Below are 26,719 nucleotides of genomic sequence, written 5' to 3'. Positions count from 1 at the left end.
TGTGCCGCCTACGTCGCTACTAAGGCCTCTGCTGGTTGGGCCTGGGAGGTTCCAGCCCATTCTTAGTGACTGTCAGCTCTCAGAGGGGGAACGTCATTACTGAAGCCGGCTGGCAGGAAATGCTGTCCCACAAGAAGTGATTTCAGCTCTAGTGACACTTACCAAATTACTTTAATTAGCCCTAATTAGTGTACTTTGAAACGTGGGCAGCGGGAAGTTAAACCATGCCTGGGGCTCTTGGGCAGAACCCCACCTCCCAGCAGGGACTCCTGGCCCCAGTACCCCCCTCCCTGTCACAGGGCCTGGCATTCAAGCCCCGAGGTCAGTTCAGTTGAGGGCGCGCACGGCTCTGCTGCCCTTTACTCATGCGATAAGGCGCACAACATTTCACTCCCTGCATTCCGGTGAAGTGAGTTTGTAAAGTGGTCTGTAACCCAGCCCAGCCTAAGCTGGTCACGTTGGCAAAACACAGCTCTGCTGGGGGGGACCTAAATACAGTCTGGTCTGGAAGCCTCTCCTCCCCCCAGAGAGCTCATTCAGCCCCTGCTTATATATAGCCGCGCTTTCTGAAAGGAGATGGCGCCTCAGTGTAGCAGACAAAAGCAGAATGAGACCCAAGGCTGGAAGCTGAAGCGAGACAAAAATCAGGCTGGAAATAAGGCACTTAAAAAAAAGACAGAAGGAAAGCAGGAGGGGCATTAGCAGTAGCACAGCTCGCCCAGAGGCCCGGGCTGTACGTGAAGTGAAGACGGGATCACATTCTGAACGCTCCAGTCCCGCTGAAGCATGCCTTAAAATCTCTGGTGACTGGCCTGAGTGCTGCAGCTGGCGTGCTGACGTGGGCCTGCTGAGGGCCAGTGTGGAATGGGAGCAGCACCTCAGTAACACCCTCTTTCTTTCCAGGTCATGGATGTGGGTTGAACATAATTATTGTGGAACAATAAAAAATGGCTACATACACCCTGAAAAATGCTCTGCCACAAAGCTCTGGATCTGTGAGAAGACATCCAGCCAGTGCAACCCAGCCGCGCTGGTGTTTCCTTAAAGTCGCTGCGGAGACAGTCACTGAGACCATGGCCCGGTGACAGGGCTACTGTGAGTCTAGGAGCCACCCTCCTCACACTGGGGACGTCCTGAGAGAGGGCCAGGTTTGCAGGGCGGTGCTGGGGGGGCAGGGCACACGGGTGGCTGGGGAGTGGGGGCTTGCAGGCGGGGCTGGGGGCACGGGACACACGGGGCAGGGGTGGGGGAGCAGAGGGTTTACAGGGGGTCTGAGGGCACAGGACACACAGGGGCAGGGGGCGGAGCAGGGGCACAGGGCCGTGTGCTCAGGAGACACATGCGGACCTGTCATGGCCTAGGGGTCCCGTGACAGTGACCGTCCAGACCCGGCTCAGTCCCACTGGGGACGTGTGGGAAGTAACGCACCAGCCGGGCTGCCCTGCAGGCTCCAGCGCTCAGGGACACCCGCTGCCCTGTGCAGGCATGCACTCAGCTGGCTCTGGGGCCAGCCCCACAGCCCCGCCCCATGCCCCCGGCGGTGTAGTCACTGGATCAGGGACCCCTGCACCATCCACTGCCCCCCACAGCTCCACCCGGGGCCTAGTTCACGCTGCCAGTCCAGCCGGTGGGTCTCAGCACTGCCCCAGTGCAGGGGCGGGGGGCTGGCCCAGGGGGGCTGAGCTCTGCTATGCCGGGGGCCCAGCTCACCTGCTCCTTCCCTTACAGGCTCCTGCTCTGCCTTCGCACCAGCTGCTCCCAGCGCCAAGGACGCTACATTGCCTGTTCCCCCTGCCACGCCAGCCCTGCCATGCCGGGACACACTAGGACACAGCAGGACACGCCGCCCTGGCCAGCAGGTGCCAGCTCACGCGCACGGAAGCAGCGTTTGATCGCAGAGAAGGGCTGGGGGTGATGGGGGGTGACCGGGAGGGGGGGGGGGATCATCCCCAGGAAAAGAGCCATCTGCTGTCCACCTGGCAGCCAGCCCCAGTCCCCCACCCTTGCCCCACGTGGGGGGTGGGTCTCATAGTGCACGGGGGGCTCCCCGGCGGTTCCACCCTGCTGCCCTAAATGCAGCTAAACAGAGAGCAGGGCCCTGTCTCCACAGGGCAGGGGCCGGGGAGGGGTGCCCAGTGCTCACCCCTCTGCTGACACCTGCCCACATAGACCCCCTGCGTGTGCTGCAATGTGGGGGGGGGGGAGCAGGGACCTGCTCTCTACCCCACTGCACCCCATGGCTGTGGGGGGCCGGCCCTTCCCAGGGCAATCTGCCTGCACCTCTCTACCGGTGCCAGGCTGCCGCATGGGCCCTTTCGCTCGCTCCCCAGCCCACATCCGGGCACGGCTGCTCTCTGGGCAGGGCCGCATCTGGGGGCAGCAGAGCAGTCAGGCGGAGGAGCAGCTGGGCGCGGGGGTGTGAGAGCCGGCCCGGGGGCACTCACCATCCCTGCCCTTCTGCAGGGGGGGGGGGGGGAACACACGACACACTGGAGCCGGGACTTTCTGGGCCGTGTAGGTCAGCAGGGCAAAGGCTGGGTGAGCACAGCACAACCCCACCCTTACCCCCGGGGTGTCAGAAACCCAGCGTGCCCCCTCCCCCGGGCTTCAGACACAACACAGCCCCCCCTCGGGCTTGCAGGGGACGCGGCTCCAGCATGGAGAGGTCTGTCAAAGAGCATCCCAGCAGCCTTCCAGAGAGCGAGGCAGCAGGCAGGCGGGCTGAGGGTGGGTGGCTGGGGCAGGCCCCTGAGTTCACCTGGGGCCAGCATGTAGGCAGTGCTGACTGTGCGCCCCCAGCCCCGCTGGGCCTGGCCGCATCACTTGTGAATATAAACGTTTGCTCTCATTCCAACTCACGCCCTGCTGTGGCGGCTCCGAAGGAGGGTCGCGTGCAGGTGAGACGGGCCGGCTGGGGCTCGGACCATTGGCGAGGCGGGGGGCAGCGCAGGGCCAAGGCACAGAGAAGGGGGTGGTGCCCGTACCCCCCACCCGCAGAGATGCTGCCCCGAGCGCCGTGGAGCAGGGATGGAGGCTGAGCGCCCCAGCCGCTGCGCTCCCAGCACAGGACCCCGGCTCCATCCCTCCGTGTATCCTCCTGAGCCCCCTCCACAGCGACCCCTCCCTCTGCACCAGCAGCTGCTACACCCCACCGCACCCCACTGCCCAAGCGCCTGCCCCACCCTCCCAGCGCTGCAACGCGGGGTCCTCAGGAACAGCCCAGCGCTGCTAACATGCTCCCCGCCCCCAGGGCCCTGGGCAATCCTGAGGACACAGATGGGGAAACTGAGGCACAGTGCCGAGGGGCCTCACCTGAGGGGCAGTGGCTGAGGTGGGCTCTCCTGCCTCACGCTCCCCGGCCTGGCTGTGTCCATCTCCCGCGACCAGCCTCCATTACCCTGCCAGCGCTGGCGGCGCGGCACAGACACAGCAGGCTCTGCAAGTCGGTTTTATTGGAACACCTTAAATAAGCCGCATATATTACTGCCATTACTGTTAATAATAAAAAACAAGAGGTTGCATTCACCAGTGCATCGAGTACGTGGGCAGAGCCCGGTGCCGCCCCCTGGCAGGAGCTGGGCAGCTCGGCTGGGCAGCTCGGAGACGCAGCCGGGGGGTGCCCCAGCCACCATATTGCAAAGACCTGCCCTGCTGGCCGCCCGCTGCACGGCCGCCAGGGACGGGGACGGATGCAGGCGACGTATTATCCCCACTTGCCAGTGCCCGGCATGCCACGGCCCCTCCCCACCGCACCCATGGGGGAGGCATCGCATTGTCCCTCACCCGGTACCTGGCCCAAAGAAACTCAGCCCTTTACCCCGTGTGATGGACACAGGCCCCCCCCCCAGCACACTGCTGCCCCACAGCGACCGCTCCCACCCGCTAGGGCCCCCCCACGCTAGTGCCCCCCTCGCCTCGGCGTGCAGGGGCCAGGGAGCGACCCCTCACTGCACCTGCCAAGGGCTCAGCCCCACTCCTCTCCCCACAGCCCCGGGCAGGGAGGGCGGATGGGGGGCTGGTCTCGCCCACCTTCCCCGGCCGGCCTTCCCACAGACACCCTGGCTCCCAAGGGCACCACGCCCGCTCATCCATCAGCGCCGCACCTCGGCGGAGGAGTGGCTGGTCTCCAGAGCCCCCAGCTTTGGACAGGGGAGGGGCAGAGCCCCACACCCCAGCCACGTCCCCAGGGTGGGCCGTGAACCAGCACCGGTCCCCCCGCGAGGGGAAGCCCTGGCCCCACCGCGGCCGCGCACGAGGCAGCCAGGTTGCTGCACGGCAGCCCAGGGCTCATGGCAGCGCGATGCACCCAGCCCTGCCCTCTGTGGCAGGCCCAGGGCAAGGCTGGGCTGGCCTCAGGCTGGGGCATGCAGCAGGCCCATGCCCAGCCCGTGCGCCCAGCGTGCTGACAGCCGCACCCCCGCCACATTCGGCCCGCCAGGACCCAAGCTCCGGCTCGTCCGTCGCCCCGTCTGCCCAGCGCTAGGACTGCGCCTCGGGCAGCTGCCGGCTGGGCTCGGGCGGGCGCTGGGGGGGGCGGCCCCGGTCCTGGCAGAGGAGGCTCTTGGCCTCGCAGCTGAGGGGCTGGTAGCGGGGCGGGCTGGGCGCGGGCCGATGGCAGACGGAGGCGAAGCTGAAGCTGAAGGGGCCCAGGCAGCAGCCGGGACAGGCCAGCACCTCGTCCTGCTCTGCAGCCGCGCGGGAGCCGCGCAGGGGACGCGGGCTCGACCGGTCCGTCCGTGCCAAGGGCGCCGCGCGGGGGACGCTCAGCTCCGCGAAGCCGCGCTCCAGGCCGCGGCCCCCGCCCGGCGGCGTGCTGACCACCACGCGGCTGCTGCCGAGAAGCAGCCCGTTGGGGGGCCCCGGCGGCCAGGGCCGGACGCCCGACGCCGCGGTGCTGATGAAGGCGTTGCTGGGGAGTGGCGGGGTGGGCGCCGGCGCCGGCTCCGGGCTGTCGGGGCTGCAGTCCGTCCGCGCCGCCGTGGGGGGGCTGGGCAGGGGCGAGCGCCGGCGCCGCGCGGGGAAGGGGCTGCCAGGCTGGGGGCCCCCCCCGGGCGGCGGGGACTCGCTCCCCAGTGGCAGGGCCCCCCGGCGGGCAGGCTCGGGGGACGCGGGCAGCGAGCGGCACTTGCGCGTGGGCCCCGGGGGGGCGGAGAAGTCGCACTGCACCTCCACCACGGGGTCGGGCGTGGCGGGCGTGCACAGCGGGGGGGGGGCGGGCGGCGGCAGGGCGAAGGTCAGCGAGATGAGCGACTTGCTGGGCGTGTCGAAGAGCTTGGTTTTGCCGCCCTTCAGGTCCTCGCGCTGGGAGAAGGGGTTGAGGCGGGGCGGCGTCTCCTGGGCGCGGGGCCCCGCGGCGGGCTCCGGGGGGGGCGGCAGGGCCGCGGCCGCGGCGGGGAACCTGTCCGAGCGGCTGCGGGCCAGGCGGGGGTCGGGCTGGAGGCGCGGCCAGGTCGGATCACGCCGCAGCTGGCGCTCGGGGGGCGCGGGTCCCCTCGCTGCCTCGCCTGCACGAGCATAGACACCGGGTTAGCCGCCCACCCCGGCCTCGGACACGGGGCCAGCCCCTCCCGGCCCAGTGTGCAGAGCGCCCGGCCAGGGGGTGTGGGCACCGGGTGGGAGAACCCCTGGGCACCGGGCGCTGCCCCACCACTGCATGCCTGGCTCGTGCCCTGCAGCCCCTCTGCCTTCCCCTCACGCCCAGCGGAGTGGGGCTCGCCTGTCAGACAGAGCCCACCCCACTGCTGGGGGCCGACCCATCAGGAGCTCAGCGGGGTGAGAGACGGGCCCCAGGGGGGCTCACGTGCCCCTCCCGTTGGGGGCCAGCCGGCCGCCCACGCACCCCTTCCCTGCAGCAGCGTCCAGCGAGCGCCTTGTGCACATCCCCGGCCCACGGGCGCAGCACGTCCTACGGTGCCTGAATAAAGCTCTCCGTGCCCAGCGCCCTGCCCAGCCCAGTGTCAAGAGCTGGGGGGGAGCCTGGGACGGGCCCCCGGGGCGGGGATAGCAGGGCAGACGGGCTCCCGGGGGGGGGGGGGGCGGGACAGGGCAGGTACCATTCAACGTCGCCGGGGTCCCGGGCGAGGATGTGCACTCCCCATCGCTCTGCGGGCCGGCCCCGGCTCCCAGCTGCTGCTCCAGGATGCCCTCCAGGCGCTGTGTGATCTCCAGGAAGGCCGGCCGGGCCGTCGCCTCCATCTGGGTGGGGGAGTCGCCACGTCACCCACGTCCATGGGTGCACGTCTCAGAGCCGCCTGTCCGGCTGCACCACATCACCCCCCGCCTCCACGAGGAGCTGGTGCAGCCGGATTGCCGGGCTCAGCCCAGGGGTGCAGCGATGCGGGCCCCCAGAGCAGGGGCAGCTCAGTTCCCCAGGGCTGGAGGCTGGGCCGCCCAGGCAGGGGGCTGCCCCCATCCTGCATGCTGGGGATGGGGGAGGAGAGGACGGGCACAGGCCCCAAGTCCCTGCAGCTGCAACGTGGGTGCCAGCCAGTGGGAAAACCTCCCCAGTGTTTGGGAGCGGGAGAGCGCCTGGTTCTGGGGGCCAGAGGTTGGATCTGCAGTGCCAGGGGCCCACCAGGGGCACCCCCATTCGGGGACAGGCTGGGAGGGGGTACCAGGAATCTGAGGGAATCACCCGGCTGCAAGGAGCTGCTGCCCCATGGCTCGGTGTGGGGGCGGGGCGGCCCAGGGAGCCGGCCCGGGCAGGGCAGGAAAGCAGGCACCACGTACCCGGCAGCAGTGGAAAGCCAGCTGCAGGAACGCCGCCGGGCAGTCGTCCCCCACCATGTTGCAGAAAGCGCTGACGTCCAGCCCAAAATCCTGCCCGGGGAGGAGAGCGGGGGTCAGTGACCAAATGATGGGGCCCAGGGCAGGCAGCCTGCCCCCCTCCCAGAGTCCCAGCACCCCTCTGCATCAAGCTCCCCTGCCATGAGGACAAGTCATCTCCTGGGACAGTGCCGGAGCCAGGCTCGGCCCAATCGGTTACTGCAGGGGCTCTGCCTCCCTCCCCGCACCCAGTGTTTGGGCCTGAACACAGGCCTGGTGCCAGGAATTGCTGGGCCACGGCCTTGCTTTCTGCCATAGCTGGGAGTGGCCCCGGCTTGTCCCTGGCTCCCTGGATGGGGTCACTGGGCAGGCTGGTCCGTGCTCTGAACGCCAGGCGCGGTGATTAATATGGAGCAGCACGGCCCCACTGAGTTACGCCACACTGACGCCAGAGACACGACCCCAGAACAACGCAGAGGGGGAGCAGCACCCCCAGCCCTGGCAATGCGGGCACAGCCTGGGCGATGGGCTGGCACCCCAGGGCCTTCGGGGTGTGATGCCCCCGCGAGAGAGACAGTGAACCCAGTGCTAGGGCTGCCCGGGCAGCCCCGCTCAGTCAGCCACAGCTTGCCGGGCTTCGGGCCCAAACATCCCTGGACGGGCCAGGCCCTGGGGCCGGTTCTGGAGTGTGACCCAGCTGGGCTTGCAGCAGTGGGGGGGTTCTCACAGTTGGGGTACCAGGTGTCATGTGGGGAGGGCGCCCGTCACCTTGGTACCTGACTGGGCGTGGCCGGGGGAGCAGCGGTGGTGCTGCCTGCCGGCGCTGAGTGAGCTGGGGGCTGGAGCGCATGTGACTGGCGGGATCCCTCAGCCGCGTGCGCCCCGAGGGCCGGCTGCACACGGGCCCTGCCTTGGTCCCCCCTGGGGCCATGCTCACACCCAACGGGCTCAGCCCGGCTGGAACCGCAGCCCCTGGGGAGCGAACCCACCCCACAGCCCTGGCCAGGTCATGGGAGGGGGGAGCAGGGCCAGACCCTCGAGGGAGGGAGATCGCCCGGGGATGCCGCGGCTCCCCACGCCTCCGCCCGGGCATTGGACAGGGTCCCGGCCTCCCGCCGAGAACCCAGCGCCCAGCCCCAGGTGCGGCTCCCAGCGCCGGCAGGACACGCGATCCCCGCGCCCGCCGCAGCCTCACCTCGGTGCGGGGCAGGTAGTCCGGGTCGGCCGGCACCCGTGCGATGGTCTCGCACAGGATGATGCCGTAGGCGAAGACGTCGGCCTGCGGAGAGGGCGGGAGGGGAGAGGGGCTCTGGCAGCGCTGCCGTGGGGCCGGAGTCCCAGCCGCTGCCCACAGGCGCCCACGCTCAGCTCACAGCCGCAGCCCTGGCCTCTCCCAGCGGGGGGCGCTGCGGGGGGGCAGTGATCGCACCCCTCGTCCTTCACACCCCCACCCCAAAACCGCCCCCCAGTTCTGAAGGCAGAGCTCGGACCCGTCTGAGCATAAAACCCCCAGCACCCGGGCACCCCCAGCACCCCAGATGGACCCCCATCCCTTCACCCCCACCCCTTGTGACCAGCCACCCCCAGCACCCCACCGCCCAGCAACTCCCACTCCCAGCCACCCCGAGCACCCGAGACCCCCACCATGCCCAGCTGCCCCCCAGCACCCACACCACACCTGCACCCCCCAAACGCCAGCCTCCCCCTTCACAGCACCCATGCCCGCCCAGAGCAGGGCAAAGGCAATAAGGCCCCCGTCCCGCCAGCCTCCCCCCAGCCGGCGCCCAGCGCAGCGCGGGACCCACCCAGGGCGAGGCGGCGCGTTACCTTCTCGTCGTACAGCTCCCCACGCAGCACCTCCGGCGCCATCCAGTACGGGGAGCCCACCACGGCCAGCGGCTCCTTCCGAGCGCCCTCGCTGGCGGGCAGAGCAGCGGAGTTAGGGTTAGCTCCAGCCCCAGCTGCTCCCACGGCCCCCTCCCCCAGCCGGGGCAGCCCCCACCCTCTTGGGGTCCCCACATCAGCCAGGGCAACCTCCAGCCCCCTTCCCCAAGCCCTCCCCATCCCGCTCCAGCCAGGGCAGCCCCCGCTGGCTCTGGTCTCCGGGAAAGCTCCAGGGGGCACCGCCGGCCCCTCTGCCTAGGCCTGCCCCAGGGCGGGGGCAGCTCCCGCTCACCTGTAGGTGGGAATCTTCTCGGCCAGGCCGAAGTCGCCCACCACGGCCGTGTAGCTGCCGCCCTCGCACTTCACCAGGCAGTTCTGGAGCCGGAGGAGAGGAGACGTCACGCCGCCCGCCTGGTCTGGCACCCCTGCCCCTGGCACGCCGCCCCCCGGGGACCCCCTATGGGCAATCGAGAGGGGCGTGGGGAGGGGCGCTGCCCCCCCGCTATCCTGGGGCCGGGCACCAAGCGTCCAAGGGAGCATGGGAATCCAGCCATGCCCTCTCTGCAGGCCCCACATGCCCTGCCCTGTCCGGGGGCGGTGCCCAGGGCAGACCCCAGCCGAGGGGATGGCACTGACCCCAGTTCGTCCCAGGGGCGCGTGCGGCTTCCCCGGGGCCGGGCAGTCGCGGGGTGGTTTGCACCGAGGCCCCGTGCTCCTGGGGGCCGGGCGAGTCAGCTGGCGGGTGGGGGGCAGGGGCGGGGGCAGGGGGAGGGATGTCCCTACCTTGGAGGTGAGGTCGCGGTGGAAGATGCCCTTGGAGTGCAGGTAGTGCAGGCCGCGGGCAATGTCCAGGGCCAGCTTGACGCGCACGGCCCAGGAGAGCGGCACGGGGCTGTCCAGGAGCTGCTCCAGGTTCCCGCCGTTTATGTACTGCCAGGGAGAGGGGCCGTCAGCCCCGGCACCCCCATAGGGCCCGTCTCCCACCGCCTCCCCATGGGGCCCACCCTCCCACTTCCCACAGGGCCTGATCCCGCCACTCTGACGCCACCCCAGCACCACGCCCACCTCCTCCACGGGGCCACCCCCACCGCACCTTCCGTCGGCCCTGCCTCCACCCCCATCCCAGTGCCACACCCCCCTGCCCCCGGGCACCCCGGCTCGGCGCACGGGGACCCTGGGGGGCTCTCGGACCACCTGCGTGTCCAGAACAGGGGAACGATGCCTGCGTGGGGGCTGCCTTGCATGGGCCCCAGGCCAGCCCCAGCCAGGGCCCCAGCGCGACCCCCCCTTACCTCCGTGAGCGCGTGCAGCTGCCCCTGGTGCACACAGACGCCCATGAACCTGGGAGACAGACGGGGGCAGGTTACAGCAGCTGCCCCGAGCCAGGCCAGATCCCCGCAGAGGAGAGACAATCTGCTCCATCTGCCCAGCCTGGGCCACCCCCGCCAGAACCAGCCTCCCCGGGCAGCCCAGACCCCGCGGGCAACAGAGCTGGGCCGGGCCGTGCCAGATGGGGCCGCGCTGGGCTGGGAGGCTGGGCGCAGGGGCCAGCTGCCCGTCTCCCCAGAGGAGGGCCGAGGCCACGGGCGTGGCAGGGGCGTGGGGGGTGTGTGGGGGTCGCTGCAGCCCCTCACCTGAGGATGTTGGCGTGCGAGAGGCGGTTCATGAGCTGCACTTCCCGCAGCATGTTCCCCCGGTTGCTCATCAGCTTGTTCATCTTCAGCACCATGATCTGGCCCGACTGGCGGTGCCGCACCTGGGGGGAGAGCACAGCCCGCGTCATGCCCCTCCAGGCGCTGCAGCAGGCGCCCCCGCGGCCGGGTCTGCCCAGGGCAGGGCCCCCCTCAGCCTAGGGACCCGCCCCACGCCTGGGGGCAGAGCAGCTCCAGGTACATGGGTGTCAACCACTGTCAAAGCCCACGGCAAACCATGCCCACAGCCCCCGACGGGGGAGTCGCGGGTCACAGTCCCCATCCTGGGGGGAAACTGAGGCACAAGGAGGGAAAGGCCTGGCCCAGCCACAGAGCGACAGAGCTGGGCACAGGCCCCAGGAACTGCTGGCTCCCACTGACCCACACCGCCTCGCACAGAGCTGCCCCACGGCCACGCAGCACCTTAGGGGGGAGGAGTTAGTGGCTGGGCTGCAGCCCAGCTCCTAATGGGCCATGTCACACCACCAGCCCAAGGGTGGAACACAGCAGGGCCTAGTGGGCAGAGCACAGGACTGGGAGCCAGCCTCCTGAGTGCTGACACGGACCTGCTGGGTCCCGTCCTGCCATGAGCCTCAGTTTCCCCATCTGAAGTGGAGCGGAAGGGCTGCAGCCATGCTGCAGGTGGCCGGCTCTGGCACGTCAGCGCCGCTTAGCAGAAGCCGGAGTGGGCCACGAAGCCCAGGCTCCCCTCCCAGCCCGCACTGGGGAAGGAGCCGGGAGTCCAACACTCTGCGACTGACCAGAACCACGGAGAGCAGCGTGGGCCCCGTGGGACTCTGGGCCCAGCCCGGCAGTCGGAGCAGCGCGGTATATTTAGCCTGCTCCGACCAGAGGCTGCATTACTGGGTCTGCTCCAGGAAACAGCAGCTGGGAGGGAGGGCGGCTGCCTGGGTCCGTGCTCCCAGCAGGCCCAGAAACCCCGTCTCACACACGCACAGCCCCGTCGTCCCCTCCCCCGCCGTGCACACACATCTGACACACGCATGCATGCAGCAGCACGGCACTGCTGTGAGGAAGCTCATGGCACCAGGGTCAAAGTGTGCTGTCGGGGTCCCAATTCCCTAGGGAGGGGTCTGTGGGCTTGGTGGGTGCCAGGCAGGAGGGCCCCCCGATTCCCAGAGAGGAGAGGAGAGCCCCCCTCAGCCCAGCTGCCTGCTGGGAGGCGCCGTGTGTGAGCCCAGCAGCTGAGGGAGCAGGCCCTGCCCCCAGGCAGCCGGAGGCAGGCTCTGGCATTTCTCAGCGCTGCCGTCAGCGCCCCACGCTTGCCCTTTTTAGTCAATGCTGCACCGAGGCTGCGTCTGTGCCAGGCCGGCCCCCCCGCCCCACCCAGCCCGGAGATCTCCTCCCCCAGCCAGGGCTCTGCTCAGCTGTCGCCAGAGCTGGGTCAGGGCAGCCGAGCTGGGCAAAGCAGGACGCGGTGAGGGCAGTCTGCCACCCCCGCTCCGTCCCGGCAATGCTGCCGGCTGGGGGCAGACAGGTCCTGTGCAGGCCCCATGGCGCTTTCTATGGGGGCAGGCGGTGGGGGCCCAGGGGCCAGACCAAACCCAGCTCGGCCAGGCCCCTCACAGCACCCGGCTTGACGCCTCCCTTGCTGTCCTGAGCAGTGGTGCGCCGTTGCTGTGCGCTGTTAGAGCCGCCACGCCTGCCCCAGAGGTGGCTGCATGTCAGCGCCGGCCGAGCACACCTTTGGGAATGATAATCACCCCGTGAACCTGCCTCGCTCTGCTGCCTGCCCACCCGTCCCCCCTCACACACAGAGTGCGTCACGCCGGGTGCGGCGGCCCCACCCCACAGGGCCCAGCTCAGATGCCCACCCCCCTCCCGGTGCAAGCGGAGCCTGCTGCAATCCCGGGACAGCATCGAGCCGGGAGCAGAGGCTGACGCGAGGGTCCCTGCAGGGCCCTGACTGCAGGTGGCGGGGCCAGGCAAGTCGGGGGGGGGGGGGGGGGGGGGGGGGCCACAGCTGGAAGCTCTGGGCAGCAGGGCCTGGGGTGAGCCTGCCTCAAACCGCAGCCCCCTCTGGGCCAGACAGTGAGGGGGCGACAGCTGCCCCTGCCCCCCAGCCGACTCTCTGCACTCCCAGACACGCATGGCATGCAAGAGCCGGGCCTGGCCCAGGCAGGGCCCCCCTTCCCCACGGCGGGGTGTCTGCCCTGCGCCCGGGAGAGGTCATGGCCCTGCCTGGCCCCGTGGCTGCCCCCACCCTGCAGAGCCGGCAGCCTGCAGATCCTGGAGCTGCACAACCAGCCCCACGTGCCTGTGCCCCGCATCGCCACAGACCTGCCTTCCCTGCACCACGGACCGAGAGGAAGGCATGGTCACACCCCACGCCCTGCCGGCTCCACACGGGTCACGTCCCCCAGCCCGACCCCCTGCCCCCAACCCGCCCACGGAGCAGGGCCCGGCCCCAAGCCACTTCACGGAGATCGGACCCGGGGTCAGCGGGCCTGTAGATCACCTCACGAGCCCCTTCCAGCGGGGCCCTCGGGGGGATGGGCGCAGGAACAAACCACCCCGAGCTGCAGAGGAATAGTAAACCTGGCAGGCGCCCAGCTTGGCTTCACCGAGAAATCTTCAGGGAGCTTGAACACCAACAGGAAGCTTCCAAGAAGTGAAAACTTGGACAGATGACGAGGGAGGGGTATAAAAATAGTGCTCGAGCACGCAGAGGGGAGAAAGGACGGTCAAAGCACAGCTGGAGCTGCAGCTAGCAAGGGGCGGGAAGGGGATCCGGAAGGGTTTCTGCAGGTGTGTTCGTAACAAGAAGGTGGGCAGGGAAAGTGGGGGCCCCTCACACAACGGGGGAGGCAACCTAGTGACAGAGGATGCAGGAAAAGAAAGTACTCAACGCTTTGTGCCTGTCTTCACAGACAAGTTTTTCACAGAGAACTGCCTAGATCATCGGCTCAACGAGTAGTGATCAATGGCTCCATGTCTAGCTGGCAGCCGGTCACAAGTGGAGTGCCCCAGGGGTCGGTCCTGGGGCCGGTTTTGTTCAACATCTTCATTAATGATCTGGAGGATGGGGTGGATTGCACCCTCAGTAAGTTTGCGGATGACACTAAGCTGCGGGGAGTGGTAGATACCCTGGAGGGCAGGGATTGGATACAGAGTGATTTAGACACATTGGAGGATTGGGCCAAAAGAAATCTAATGAGGTTCCACAAGGACAAGTGCAGAGTCCTGCACCTAGGACGGAAGAATCCCATGCACAGCTACAGACTGGGGACCGACGAGCTAGGCAGCAGTTCTGCAGAAAAGGACCTGGGGGTAACAGTGGATAAAAAGCTGGATATGAGTCAGCAGTGTGCCCTGGTTGTCAAGAAGGCTAATAGCATATTGGGCTGCATGAGTAGGAGCATTGCCAGCAGGTCACGGGAAGTGACTATTCCCCTCTATTCGGCATTGGTGAGGCTGCATTTGCAGTATTGTGTCCAGTTTTGGGCCACCCCACTACAGAAAGGATGTGGACAAGTTGGAGAGAGTACAGCAGAGGGCAACAAAAATGATGAGGGGGCTGGAGCACATGATTTATGAGGAGAGGCTGAGGGAACTAGGCTTGTTTAGTCTGCAAAAGAGAAGAATGAGGGGGGATTTGATAGCAGCCTTTAACTACCTGAAAGGGGGTTCCAGGGAGGATGGAGCTAGGCTGTTCTCGGTGGTGGCAGATGACCGAACAAGGAGCAACGGTCTCAAGTTGCAGGGAGGGAGGTCTAGGTTGGACATTAGGAAAATGTTTTTCCCTAGGAGGGTGGTGAAGCACTGGAATGGGTTACCTAGGGAGGTGGTGGAAACTCCATCTTTAGAGGTTTTTAAGGCCTGGCTTGACCAAGCCCTGGCTGGGATGATTTAGTCGGGGTGGTTGTGCTGTGAGCAGGGGTTGGACTAGATATCCCGAGGTCCCTTCCACCCCTCATCTTCTCTGAGTCTCTGACCAGCCAGGCCTCGCTGCAGCTCTGCCACCCTGGAGGCGTTTCACACGGGCAGAGCTGCACCCCGGAAGGCAGACAAGCCAGAGCGAGCCTCCACCCCTCCTGGTCTAAGCCCCGCGAGCAGAGAGCTGGGGAGCCCCCTGACCCGCTCTGCCCCCACCCAGCGGCACAAGGCGGGGACAGGACAGGCGCAGGGAGGGAAGCCCTGGGCCCTGACATTTGCAGCAGAGCCTGGAGGAGAACCGAGGAGCCCCAGGGATGCCCAGCACAGGCCTGAGTTCGTCCTGTTCCCCGCTGCCTTTCCCTGAGAGGGAGCTTCCCAGCCCTGGGGCAGGAGCGCAAGGCCCGTCGCGAGGAGGGGGTGGGATGGGGCTGCCCCAGGCGCCTGTTGACAGACCTGCTCCACCACTACCCGACCTCTGTGCTGGGCACCTGGCAGCTCTCCCAGCGCAGGATGGGGGGACGGGGCAGGGCCGGGAACACGCAGGCAGCGCGGCAGGCAGCGGGGTGCTCAGATCACGGCCCGAGCCCTGGCCAACATGGACTCGTCTCCTCGGGCTCATCCGTCTGCCTGCACCTGCCAGCTGCCTCGTGTCCCGGGCGAGCTCTCTGGGGCAGGGCCGTGCTCTTGTTATGTTCGTGCAGCACCTGGCACGACACTGCAATGCAAACGCCAGCACCCAGCTAGAGGGCCCAGAGGTGGGGACGGAGCCACCTGATCCGTGACGCACCCAGGTTTTAACCGTCTCTTGGAGGAACCTCCCAGTGCAAAGTCCCACTCTGCCTGCGGGGCAGGACACGCGGCTCCATGGTCTGAGACGGAGCCTCTGGGCGCCAGCCCTCCTGCTCCGCACGGGGAGCTCTGCCCAGCGAGGCCCTGGGGGACAGACTCTGGGCGAGACGTGTCCCCTCCGCAGGGCCCAGCGCGCCCAGCCTGTGTCTGCAGCGACACCCGGCACGGCAGCGTTCTCCAGGCAGAGCCGGGTGCGGCCGGCCCGGAGCCCGGCAGGGCAGCTCTTAGCTTAGCCCAGGGAACCGACGGCTGAGGCATGGTCCAGCTGGTGCACCAGGGCAGCTCACCAGCCACGTGTCCCTGTCTCACTCCCACGGCAGGTCAGGGCCAGGAGCCAGCAGCCAGCGCCCTCCAGACGCCGACACTGGCTTCCCTTCGTCCCTCCGCGTCCTTTGGGCTCTGGGCAGGACCCTGCTGCGTTCCCAGCCCCCCGGGCAGAGCTCCCAGCGCTGGGTCCTTGCAGCTGGCAGCGTCTCTCCGGCCCCGTGTCGATCTGGGTACACACACACGCAGACACACATCTGTGCCCTGTGCCGGGCCTGGAGCAGCGTTAATCGTTTTGTCCCCACTGAGTAGCAATACAATGTAGAGAGGGAAACTGAGGCACACATAGGCTTCATAAATATTAAAGAAAATTCCCCACTTCACATCTCTTCCCCCACAGCACGACCCTGACCCACAGACCCCGGGGTGCACCCCCCTCTCCCCGTGACAATGGGGAGTCACTGGCTTTGCCAGCGTGCCGGGAAGTTACAAAGGGATCCCACAAAACTGGGCAACCATGCAACAAAATGGTGGATGACACTCAACGTGGTTAAATACAAAGTACAACATCCCCGGAAAACCTCGTCCCAACTCTCCACACACAGGTTCGGGGTCTGACTCAGCTGTTACCACTCAGGACAGATCTGGGAGTCGTCCTGGTAGTTCACCGCAAACACCTGCTCAGTGGGCAGCGGCAGCCCAACCGGCGAACCGGATGCTAGGAACCGTTAGAAAGGGAAAGACAGAAAACGTCATCCTGCCGCTACAGAGATCCATGGTGCAGCCACAGCCGGATACTGCCGGCAGCTCCGGGCACCCAGCTCAAAACCAGACAGTAGAACTGGGAAAGGTGCAGAGACGGGCAACAAAACCAACGAGGGGGATGGACCAGCTTCCGTCTGAGGAGAGGTTAATAAGACTGGGACCGTTCAGGTTGGGGATGTGATGGAGGTCTATAAAGTCACGGCTGGTGTGGAGAAAGTGACCAGGGCAGTGTTATTTACCCCTTCTCCTAACACAAGAACTAAGGGCCAGGCGATGAAATGAACAGGCAGCAGGTTTAAAACGAACAGAAGGCAGCATTTCTTCACTCAACGAGCAGTCAACCTGTGGAACTCCTTGCCAGGGGGTGCTGTGAAGGCCAAGACTATAGCAGGGTTCAAAAAAAGAACTGGCTGAGTTCTGGAGGATCGGTTCATCAATGGCTATTGGCCAAAATGGGCAGGGACGCAACCCCCGGCTCTGGGCGTCCCTCGCCTCCGCTTGCCAGAGGCTGGGTTTGCATGACAGGGGATGCCCCGTTCCGTTCATTCCCGCGGAGGCACTTGGCACCGGCCGCTGTCAGACACAGGATACCGGCTGGCCGGTGCCTGGCTCTCGCCCCCGGACGTCTGGCAGCTCCTTCTCCGCCTGCATCTCCCCTGCCCAGCTGGGGCCTCAGCTCCGCCTGTGCTCTCCCAGCGAGGACAGGCTGGGAGCCGGCTCCCCGGGTCACAGCGCAGGCCGCAGGGAGGCTCCCCCGCATGTGACTTACGAGGTCTGGGGACAGACCGGAAGGGTGCTGAGCTGAGCAGCATTTCCGTGTGTGGCCAGCACAGGGGGAAAGACCCTCCCCGCTCCCCGCCAGCCAGGCTGTTTGCATGTTCGCTGACACCCCCTCTCGGCCCCCCCGGCTCGCTGGCTTCAAGTCCCAGCTGGTGCCGCAGCAGGGACTGAATCCTGTCAGAGAGAGAGACAGTCCTTCCCCCACAGGACGTCAGAGCCGGTATCCCGGAGAGCCCCAACGACCAGCCCCCCCGGTCCCTCCCGGCTCTGTCCAGGGGCCTGAGCCACAGGCTGGGGAATGGCTCCCCGTACAGGCCCTTAGCCCAGGCTCCCCAGCCCCCCAGCATTTGATGGGGTTGACAAGGGGTCACCTCTACCCCCCAATCTCTCCACCCCATGAATGTTTCCCCATTATCCACCCCCTCCCGCTACTGGGGGTCAGAGTACAGCAGGACACGTACACTGGGGCCTGGCCTGGTTGCCCCCGTCACCACCCGTGCCTCCCAGGAGCTGGCTGGGTGACTGCTTCCTCCGAGGTCAGCCCCACAGCTTGCTCTGTGGGCCTGGGCGCAGGCTGCCCGGCTGGGCCGAGGACGAGTGAGCCCCTTGGTCCTGGGCAAACCTTATTTCACCCAGCCTCGGCAGCCTGGCCCTTCTGCCGTTTTCCTACAGATGTTGCACCTCCAGCGCGTGACCCCTCACAGGCTGTGTCCCCACCTGCTCTGAGAGCAAACAGGCCTTTCTCCCCCAGCGGGCAGCAATGTGAGGTAAAGGGGAAACTGAGGCACACATGGGTTGAGGGGGGTCGTAAAAACATCACAGAAAATTCCCACTGTCGTAGATGGGCCATTGGGGAGGGGTAAGCTGGCTCAGCCCCACGTGGCTGGGAAACGCCCGGCCTGATTCCCCGCTAATAACCCTCCCTCCATTGTAACTGGCCAGGACAGACGGAGACTAATGTGCCCTAATCCCCTCGGAGAGCGGCCAGGAACGGGGGAGGGGAGCAGGGTGGGCTGGGGGAAGTGGAAGGGGGGTTTGGCACACGGCAGGGCCCCCCAAGAGGAGCTGTCTGAAAAGGCGGGGGCAGACGAGACACTGCCCGTGCAGTGGGGCCAGGGACCCCTGCGTATCTCCGGGCCCAGCCAGCCCAGGGCAGCAGGAACCTGCCTGCCCCAACTTCCTGCCGTAGGGCCAACCCAGTCCAGCCCTGCCCCATCTTCTGCCAAAGTCACCCCCCCCCCCATGCCTGCCCCCTAAACCTTCCCCGAACACCCCCCTTCGTGCGCGGGGAGGGCTAAACCCGCACAGGGCTGGAGAACGGGCGCTGAGAGAGATGTCAGCCCTGGGTCAGCCCAGGCCCCAGGTCACCGGATCCCGTAACAGGATCCCACAGCGGGGGGTGGGGATGGAGGGGGACAGACACTGGCCACAGGCTGCCAAGCTCTGTTGGGCAGGAGCCAGTCCCACAGGCAGCCGGGTGCCCAGATTCCCCCTTATGTGGCAGGGGCTGCATGGGGCAGACAGAGCCTGCTCCCCCCACACCCCACAGCAAGACCAGCCGGGACCCCCAGGAACTCCTCTCTGGCCGGGCAAAGGGCACGCTGCAGCACACGGGCAGAGCCCCCGGGCCCCCCGCATCACCCTTCCCCCACAGCCGGCGGGCGCCCTGTGTCAGTGGTGAAGGGGTTAAGGCTGTGTGCCTGCAGCCAGCTGCCCCCACGTTCATAGGGCCGCCCCCTCTGCTGTGTGGGGACCCGGGGGGGGGGGGGGGAAGCCACGGCACCCCCGGGCAGGCTCAGCTCCAGGCAGGGCTCCAGTGCACCAGGTGTCTCTGGCGGGGGGTGCCTGAACCCCACTCCCTGCCCCTGCCATCGGGCGTCGGGGCATCTCCTCTGCCTGGGCCGCGACTCCCCAGGGCCACGTGAGCACCTCACCCCCAGGGCCGGTCCCAGCATGGCCCCTGGACAGAGGATGAGCCCAGGGCCATCCCTGGGGCCTGCAACTCCAGCCCCGTGGGGGGCAGCTGTGCCGTGTGCCCTGGGCACGGGGTGTGTGTGACGGTCCCCTGGCCGGACACGTTAGGGGGCTGCCTGATCCCCTGCAGCCCAGCGCGGGGCCGGGGGAGGAGCAGAGGTTCCCTGAGCGACGCCACCCGCCCCCGGCCTCCCCGTGGCCTGGCACTGCGCCCTGGAATCCCGGCACGTTCCCCAGAGCTGAGCTCAGCCGGGCAGCCGCACGCGGCCCCGCTCCGGGTGTCGGGCAGGCAGCTGCGTCTGCAGCCACCCACAGGGCTGGACGGGCCCGTCTGCCTGCCAGCCTCAGCCCGCTGACACCCACCCGGCGCCCCCGGGCTCCCCCCACGCCCTGGCTTCCTGTCTGGTCAGTCCATCGCTGAGACCCCGGCACCGGGCCCTGGCGCACGCTGGCTGCCAGGTCCATCCCCCCCCCCCCCCCCGCGCCCAGGCACAAAGGAGCTGAGCTGTGGTAGCAGCCGGCATTAGAAGTGATTAACGAGCACCCAGACGAGGGCAAGCAGACGGCTCAGCCCCACGAGCCGCAGCCCGGCCGCCCCTGCCCCATGGGCCAGTCCCCCGTGACAGGGCTCCCCAGGGGGCGGCTGCCCCACCTGGCAGAGCCCCCCAAGGGGGCATCCCAGCTGGACACCCATGCACCAGGGAGCCTTTCAGCCATGCTGTGACCCAGGTCTGCCCCTGCCCCAGCCCCAGCCCCCTCCTGCAGATGGGGACAGACCTGCCCGCGGGGGCGCAGGGAGGCATGCCCCAGCCGTCGGTGACTGAGCGCTGCTGGACACCCGGCGGACGGCAGGGAACCTGCCACGTGCCGGGAATGGACACACAGCGTGCCCCCAGGCGCAGGTGGCAGGTCGCGGGGGCCTTGCGCTGCCCACTGGGGTCGCCCGGGTCCGAGCGTCCCAACGGGCCACGCTGATCCGGCCTGCTAGGACGGAGTCTGAGCATGAGATCCCCATCATCCGCCTGTAGCTCCCCCCGCCAGCCTTCCTCGCTCACAAGTCTCCGTGTCCGTGCTGCGGGCACCCTGCCCTCCACCACCGGCCGTTTGCCATGCTCCAGGTCAGCCTCTCCGGGCCCTGGCTTTCAGCGTCTCCTCTGGGCACCTACAGCTGCACTGTGCCCTCCGGCCCTCGCGGGGTCCCAGAGCATGAGCCACGGAGCGCTGCAGCGTGGCAGGCTGCTGCAGTACGGCCCTGTGGCTGTGAAGCCACGCATCCCAGCATGCATAGCTCCTGACCCTACTGGCCAGAACTCCTGTGCTTAGTCGTGGGGGCCAGTCTACACCACAGGCTTTAGGCATGTTAGCCACATGGGCTACAAACCCACCTAGGTTCAGTGGCAAAGCGAGCGAAGGCAGCGAATGGAAATAAAAAAGCAATACCTAACAAATGGAAATGGGGGGGACAGGAATGGGGCAAACAGATTATAACGGATATAAATGAGAAGTTATATGGAGTAGAAAATTGATAGGGGAAGCTAAAAATCAACAGGGCCAAGGACAGTAAAAAGGAGGGATTTTTTTTTTTCTCAGGTATGTCAGGAATAAAAGAAATCCTAGCAACAGCATAGGCCCGTTGTTAGACGGAGATGGCAAAATTGTTCACAATGATGCAGAAAACAAAGCAGCATTCAAAAATGTTTCTGTTCTGTATTTGGAAAGAAGCAGGATGAGATACTCAAATCACACAAGGTGGAAGTACTTTCCAGTCCAGTAGTAACTAAGGACCATGTGAGACCATATTTACTAGGGGTAAACATTTTTAAATCAGGTCTTGAGAATGTGCACCCAAGAGTCCTAAAAGAGTTGACTGAGGAAATCACTGGCTTCTGATGGTAAATTTTTAATAAATCTTGGAATACCAGGGAAATTGAGAAGATTAGAAAATTGCTGAAGTCGCGTCAATAATAAAAAAGGTCAAGTGGGATGATCTGGGTAGCAAAAGGCCTGTTAGCCCGACATCAATCCCAGACAAAATAATGGAACAACTGATATGGGATTCCGCTGACAAAGAACTGAAGGATAGGAATATAATGAATGCCCATCAGCCTGATTTCATGGAAAAGAGGTCTTGTCAAACATATCCGATTTCATTCTTTGATGAGATTACAAACTGGGTTAAGGAAGGCAACGGCGCAGATGTAACAGACTGTTGTAAGGTGTTTGACATGCTGGGTAAAGACGAGCGCTGTACCCTGCCAATAAAGCACTTGCTAAATAGGTTAAGAACTGGCTAACTGATGGATCTCAAGCTGTGGTCATCAACAGGGAAATCACAGAATGGGCGTGTTTCTAGGGGGGCTCTGCAGGGACTGGTCCTATGCCTGATCCTAATCAAGGTAAGCGTAGCATGGCCAAGTGGCTAGAATACTGGACTACTTCACTGGGCTGGGTCTCAGGAGACCTAGGTTCTATGCCAAGCTCAGCCACTGGTCTGCTGGGTGACCTGGGACAAGTTGCTTCCGTGCCTCGGTTTCCCCTTCTGTGCAATTGGCGAATGATACGGCCCTCCTTTGTAAAGTGCCTTGAGAGCAAGTGGTGAAAAAGTGAGCGATCCTCTCCATCAATGACCTGGGAAAATCCGTGGAGGGGGCCCCGACTGGCGCTGCAGCAAACAATGAGCAGGACAGGCCGTCACAGCGCGATCTGGATCACTGGCTAAGCGGGGCCCTTCACATAAAATGGATTTTAAAAGCGCCAAATGCAAATGGTGGCTCTGCCAAGGACCCCGGGCTCAGCGTGAACAGCGCTCCCCGTGCCATGCTGTGGGGCAAAGGGCTAATGCACCCAGGGGACGTATAAACAGGGGAGCAGGAGCAGGGAGGGTATTTTACCGCTGTACACGGTGCTGGCGAGGCCGACACCGGATCCTGCGTCCAGTTCTGGCCTCCGCATTTTTTAAAAGGTGTTAAAAACTTGGAGAGGTGCAGAGAAGAGCCACAAAAATTACTCGAGGGCTGGAGAAAATGACGAGCGAGAGGCGGGCAGAGCTGAATCTGCTGAGCGCCTCGGAAAGCCGGCTCTGAGAGACAGCTGCAGTGCGCATGTATCTTCCCCGGCGCCTGCGGGCTCCGGACTCTAGCAGAGAAAGACAGGACCAGAAGCCCCGGCTGGGAGCTGAAGCCGGACACGCTCACGTTAGCAAGACGACGCTGGGTATCAGTGCAGTGGGTTGACCACCGGCGCAGGCGGCCCCGGGCAGTGGTGGACTCTCCCTCTCATGCTGCCTCACAGCCAGACCGGAGCCTTTGCGGAGGGTGCTCTGGCCAAACAAGGGCGTGGGCTCAGCGCAGGGGAGTGGGTGAGATTCTCTGGCCGGTGCCAAGCAGGACCCCAGACGAGGGGACAGAAACGGATCCCTCTGGCCTCAAACCGTATGAAAAGCACAGCCAGCGCTCCCGGATCCCAGTGACACCCGCCTGGGCCGCGATCCCCCCAACTGGCCCCGGTATGCAGCACACCCTACACTGTACCCGGGGGCTCTGGCAGGGGGTCCCGCCCAGGCAGAGAGGGGCTCCCATGCACACAGCACAGGGCACAGCCAGGCCACGGGGGAGCACACGGCTCACGCACCCAGCCCGCTCCACGCCCTGCACTACCAAAGCCAGGTGCTCCAGCAGCCGCTTGCATGGAGCTGTGCAGCCTCAGGCAAGGGTGACTGCAGGGTGGCCAGCTCCCGCCCCAGCAGGCCGGTGTGTGCCGGCCGCCGGAGATCCAGGGCCCAGGCCGGGATGAGGCAGGGGGCAGGTCGGGGATAGTAGGAGAAGGCTGGTAGAAGGGGGTAGGTCAGGGCTGGGGAGGACGAGCGGGTCCCCACGGCAGCCAGCCCTCCTGCTCAGAGAAGCCCGGCTAGAGGAGGGGGAGGCTCACAGTCCACACAGGGCCAGTGAGAACCCTCCAAGTGTGGGGGACCTGCCCCCAGGACACACCCCCAGCTCCAGATCCCCCCCACACACACACAGAACCTGCTGATGCTCATCCACCCCTGCTCAGGCGCCTGGCCTGCCCGAGATGCTGACAGGCAGGGTCCCCTGGGTGTGGAGCTAAACCTCTCCGGGTACGAGTGCCCTGCGCTGCCCGTCCCCCGCCCCTGCCTCTCAACCCCCTACTCTTCCACCACCCCCACAACCTCCCTGCCCCTCCATATCCCTGCGTGTGGGTGAACCACTAGCAAGGAGAAACGCAGCCACCCCAGTGGCTCCCCTGCGGGCTGGGCAGCTTCATTAGCAAGGTGGGCCCGGCCCTGGCCTGGGCGAGCCGCTGGGGGTGCCGGGTGCGGTAGCAGGACAGAGCCACTGTCAGATGGAGCCACATCCCCTGAGCGACCCCCCACCCGCCCGGCAGTACTAAACACACCCCTCGGCCTCTCCCGGGGACGGGCAGCCTCGCCGAGGAGACTAGCGGGTCCCCACGGCAGCCAGCCCTCCCGCTCAGAGCCCAGGGCCGTCCCCTCTGTCAGCACCTCCCGGAGGGGGCAGCACGCCAGGCACCAGGCCCAGGTGCCAGGGGCCACGGCAGGAGTCCAGGGCAAGGGGAGTTTAAAGGGGATCCCCCAGTGTAGCCAGCAACACGGGCTGACCCCGCAGCCCCGGGCGTGCTGCCGACGGGGGGCGGGCCACGCACAGTCACGCTGTGCAGCACCCTGGGGAGCCCCCCTCTTGTCTGCTACCCCAGGGAGGATCCCGGGGGCGAAGCCACATGGGGCCAGGCAGGGGAGGCGGAGGCTGTAACCTGCCCATGGCCTGCGGGCGCCTCGAACACCCAGCGCCTCGCGTCCCAAACAAGCCGGGCGCCCGGCACGTACACACATGCATACAGCTCTGCCAGGGAGGGGCAGAGAAGGAGCCTCCCCCGCCTGGCGGCCCCTCCCCACACCACACCACACCGCACCGCAACAGCCGCCACACAACCCGCGACCGGCTGTGTGGAGAGCCCAGGCCAGGCCCTGCCGCCCCTTCCACCACAAAACCCTCGACTGGCAACGACCCTGGGCCGCACCACCCCGCCGCCTGCCCTCCCCCAGCCCTGCGGCAGGCAGGGCACCGGCCCGGGGCTCCTGGCGTGATGGGCTCTGCTGCCGCCGGGGCAGGTACCGGCTCCCTGTGAACCCCCCCCACCAGAGCCGACCTCTCCTGGGCCGCGAGTCCGTGATCAAACTGCTTCCCCGGCCCCAGTCACCACCCGGGACAGCGATGGCAGAGCTGCCCCCGGCACCCTGCGCACCCCGTACCCTGGGCAGGGCACGTGGAAGGGCCGCTTCCCCCCACCACCGCACTCAGCAGTGGGTGGGACCCACTTCATCTGGGCCCAGCACCCCCACACGGGGCCCACGGCTGCACCCGGCGACGCCGGCCCGCTGGCAGCCGCTGTCCAGAGGTACGAGGATGTCGCTTTTTCCCAGGCCTGCCCCACGGCTTTGCAAGGGATCCCCTGTCCCCACCCCACCGGCCCCACGGCCTCCGCACACGGCCAGGCGGCAGCATTCCACAGCTCCTGGCTTGGCTTCCCACTTTCCCGACAGCGCCAACTGTAAACAGCCCCGGACACACCCCCGCCCTGCACAGCGTCAGCACAATCCTGCGCGCTGCCTGGCACAGCTGCCGGCCTTCTGTCCTCGCAGGCGGGGCAGGGAGTCCCCCCGGCTCAGCACACAGCAGCCCCTGCCCGGGGGGTGGACAGACAGACAGACACACAAACACACATGGAGCCCTGTCACACACGCGCGCACACACACACACACACACACACGAGCTCAGCAAAGGAGGGTGTCTGAAACACCCGACAGCCCCACACGCGCCCGGCCAGAAAGCACGAGACCCAAGGGGCTGGGATCCCCGCTAACAAAGCCCCCGCTTCGTGCCCAGGCCCCCTGCCTAGCAGGCCGGGCCCACCCCAGACTTACAGAGAGCACGAGGCCCGGGAAGGGAGCACAAGGGCGGGCATCTGGCATGTTGCAGCCCCAGGAGTGCTGGGGGGGCGTGTTCTGGTCTCGCAGAGCGGGCACGCTGCCCGACTGACCGTGGTGCCCCTCCAGCTGCCCACAGCAGAGCCCTGCCCGGTCCGTGTCCCGGCACCAGGCACCCTGGGCTCCTGGGTTTGGGTGCGGGAGGGGGCAGCCATTGTCCTGGAACCCGAGAGCCATGGTGCCGGATGCAGGGTTCCCCCGGCCGTGTCTGGGGGGGTGGAGGCCTGGGCCAAGGCCCAATGAGCAGGAGAAGCAGCTGTCTGGGAGGGAAGCGGTGCCAGGGACCTAGGGGAGGGAGTGGGGTGTCCCCACCTTAGCCCAGTGGCCGGTGCCCGCTGGCACCCATCCGCCTACTTCCCAGCCCCGGCCCCGCGCTCACACAGCCCCAAGGAGCCGGGGAACTGGAGCTGTCAGGGCACCGAGCCGCCCCCGCCCCATCCCCATCCCTGGCCTGGAGCCACCGACCCAGGAGAAGAAAGAGGCGACTGCCCGGAGCAGCCCCGGCACCTCCCGCGCGCTGCCCCCGCGCCCGGCCACGGGCCCCCGCCCACAGGGCCAGCGCCGTGCACCTGTCCCTGGCCCCTGCAGCGCCGTGCCCCTCCCTCGCCGCTCGGAGGGGCCCGTCCCCGCGGCGCCCCGCGCCCGGCCGCACCTTGAAGACCTCGGAGAAGAAGCCGGCCCCGATCTTCTCGCAGTAGAAGTCGTCGATGCGGGCCAGGGTGGAGACGGCGCTGCGCAGGGCGCGGTAGGAGGAGGGCCGGAGGCGGCCGCAGCCCGGCCAGGCGGCCGGGGGCTCCCCGTCGCCCTCCTCCAGCCGGTCCCGCCGCAGGGAGAGCCCGGGCCGCCGGGCCAGCTTCGCCCGGTCCATGTCGGGCCCGCGGAGCGCCCGCAGCGCCCTTCACATGGCGCCCGGCGCGGCCCCCGCCCGGCGCGCAGCCGGGGAGCGGGGCACGGCCAGGGCGCAGGGCGCTGCGGGGCCGCGGGGGCCCCGGGGCCGGGGGGATCCAGGGGCGCTGGGGAGCCGGCCTCGGGGCGGGGGCGGGGGGGTCATGCCCCGGGGTGGGGCCGGAGCCGGGGGTGGGGCAGCCCCGGGGCAATAGCCAGGGCGGGGAGGGGGCGGGGAGGGAGCGCGGCGCAGCCTCGGGGCGCAGCGGGGCTCGCCAGGGGCCCGGCCCGGCTCGGCTCGTCTCCGCTCCTCTGCGGCCGCGGCCCTGGGAGCCGAGCGGGGAGGCGGAGCCGGGGCGGGGCGACGCGAGCCCTTAACTCCTTGGGCACCGGCCTCGCCTCCCCGCCGGCCCCCGCCTCGCTCCTGCGCCGGCCCCGGCCCCGGCTCCTTCCCTCCGGCCCTTCCCTCCTGCGCCCCGGCTTCTGCCCGCTCCCCCACGTCCCCTCAGCCCCTGCCTCAGCCTCGCCCCGCTGCTCACGCTGCGAAGGACCCCAGGCACCATCCCAGCATCTGCCAGGACAAGGCTCCCTGGCGCAGCGGGGGTCCGAGCCCCCCAGGGCGCGCTGCACCTGCCTGGGCCGGGGCTCTCTGCGGCATGTGGGTCCGAGCCCCCCCAGGACACCCGCAGTAGGTGTCGGATAAACAGGAAGAAGCTCTGCTTCACACAAGGCACAGGCTACCTGTGGAACTCCTCGCCGGGGCATCGTGAAGGCCGAGGCTATCACGGGGCTCGATGGCTGTTAGCCAGAGGGTCTGGGACACACGCCCCTGCGCTGGGTGTCGCTGGCCTCTGCCTGCCAGACGCTGGGACTGGGCGACGGGACGGGTCGCTGCTCTGTCCCTCTGACACGCCTGGCCCTGGCCACGGTCGGCAGACAGGAC

The 26,719-nt window shown here is 67.1% G+C and overlaps 1 protein-coding gene across 1 annotated transcript; it reads right to left on the bottom strand.

Moving 5' to 3' along the window:
• Positions 1-3,434: 3,434 nt before the first annotated feature.
• On the bottom strand, positions 3,435-25,774 carry TESK1 (testis associated actin remodelling kinase 1). Its single transcript, XM_067530869.1, has 10 exons — positions 25,544-25,774; positions 10,284-10,405; positions 9,942-9,990; positions 9,433-9,579; positions 8,942-9,024; positions 8,593-8,683; positions 7,961-8,044; positions 6,730-6,819; positions 6,054-6,195; positions 3,435-5,504 (listed from the first exon to the last, which is right to left on the bottom strand). The coding sequence occupies exons 1-10, from the start codon at positions 25,757-25,759 to the stop codon at positions 4,480-4,482; spliced, it is 2,049 nt and encodes a 682-aa protein (XP_067386970.1). The 5' UTR covers positions 25,760-25,774; the 3' UTR covers positions 3,435-4,479.
• Positions 25,775-26,719: the final 945 nt, after the last annotated feature.

Source organism: Emydura macquarii, unplaced genomic scaffold, assembly GCF_026122565.2.
Source record: "Emydura macquarii macquarii isolate MOO-44397 ecotype Brisbane River unplaced genomic scaffold, CSIRO-AGI_Emac_v2 contig_3114, whole genome shotgun sequence".
Taxonomy (NCBI): Eukaryota; Metazoa; Chordata; order Testudines; family Chelidae; genus Emydura; species Emydura macquarii.
Note: the sequence above shows the minus strand (reverse complement) of the source record. Positions and strands in the feature narration are given on the sequence as shown.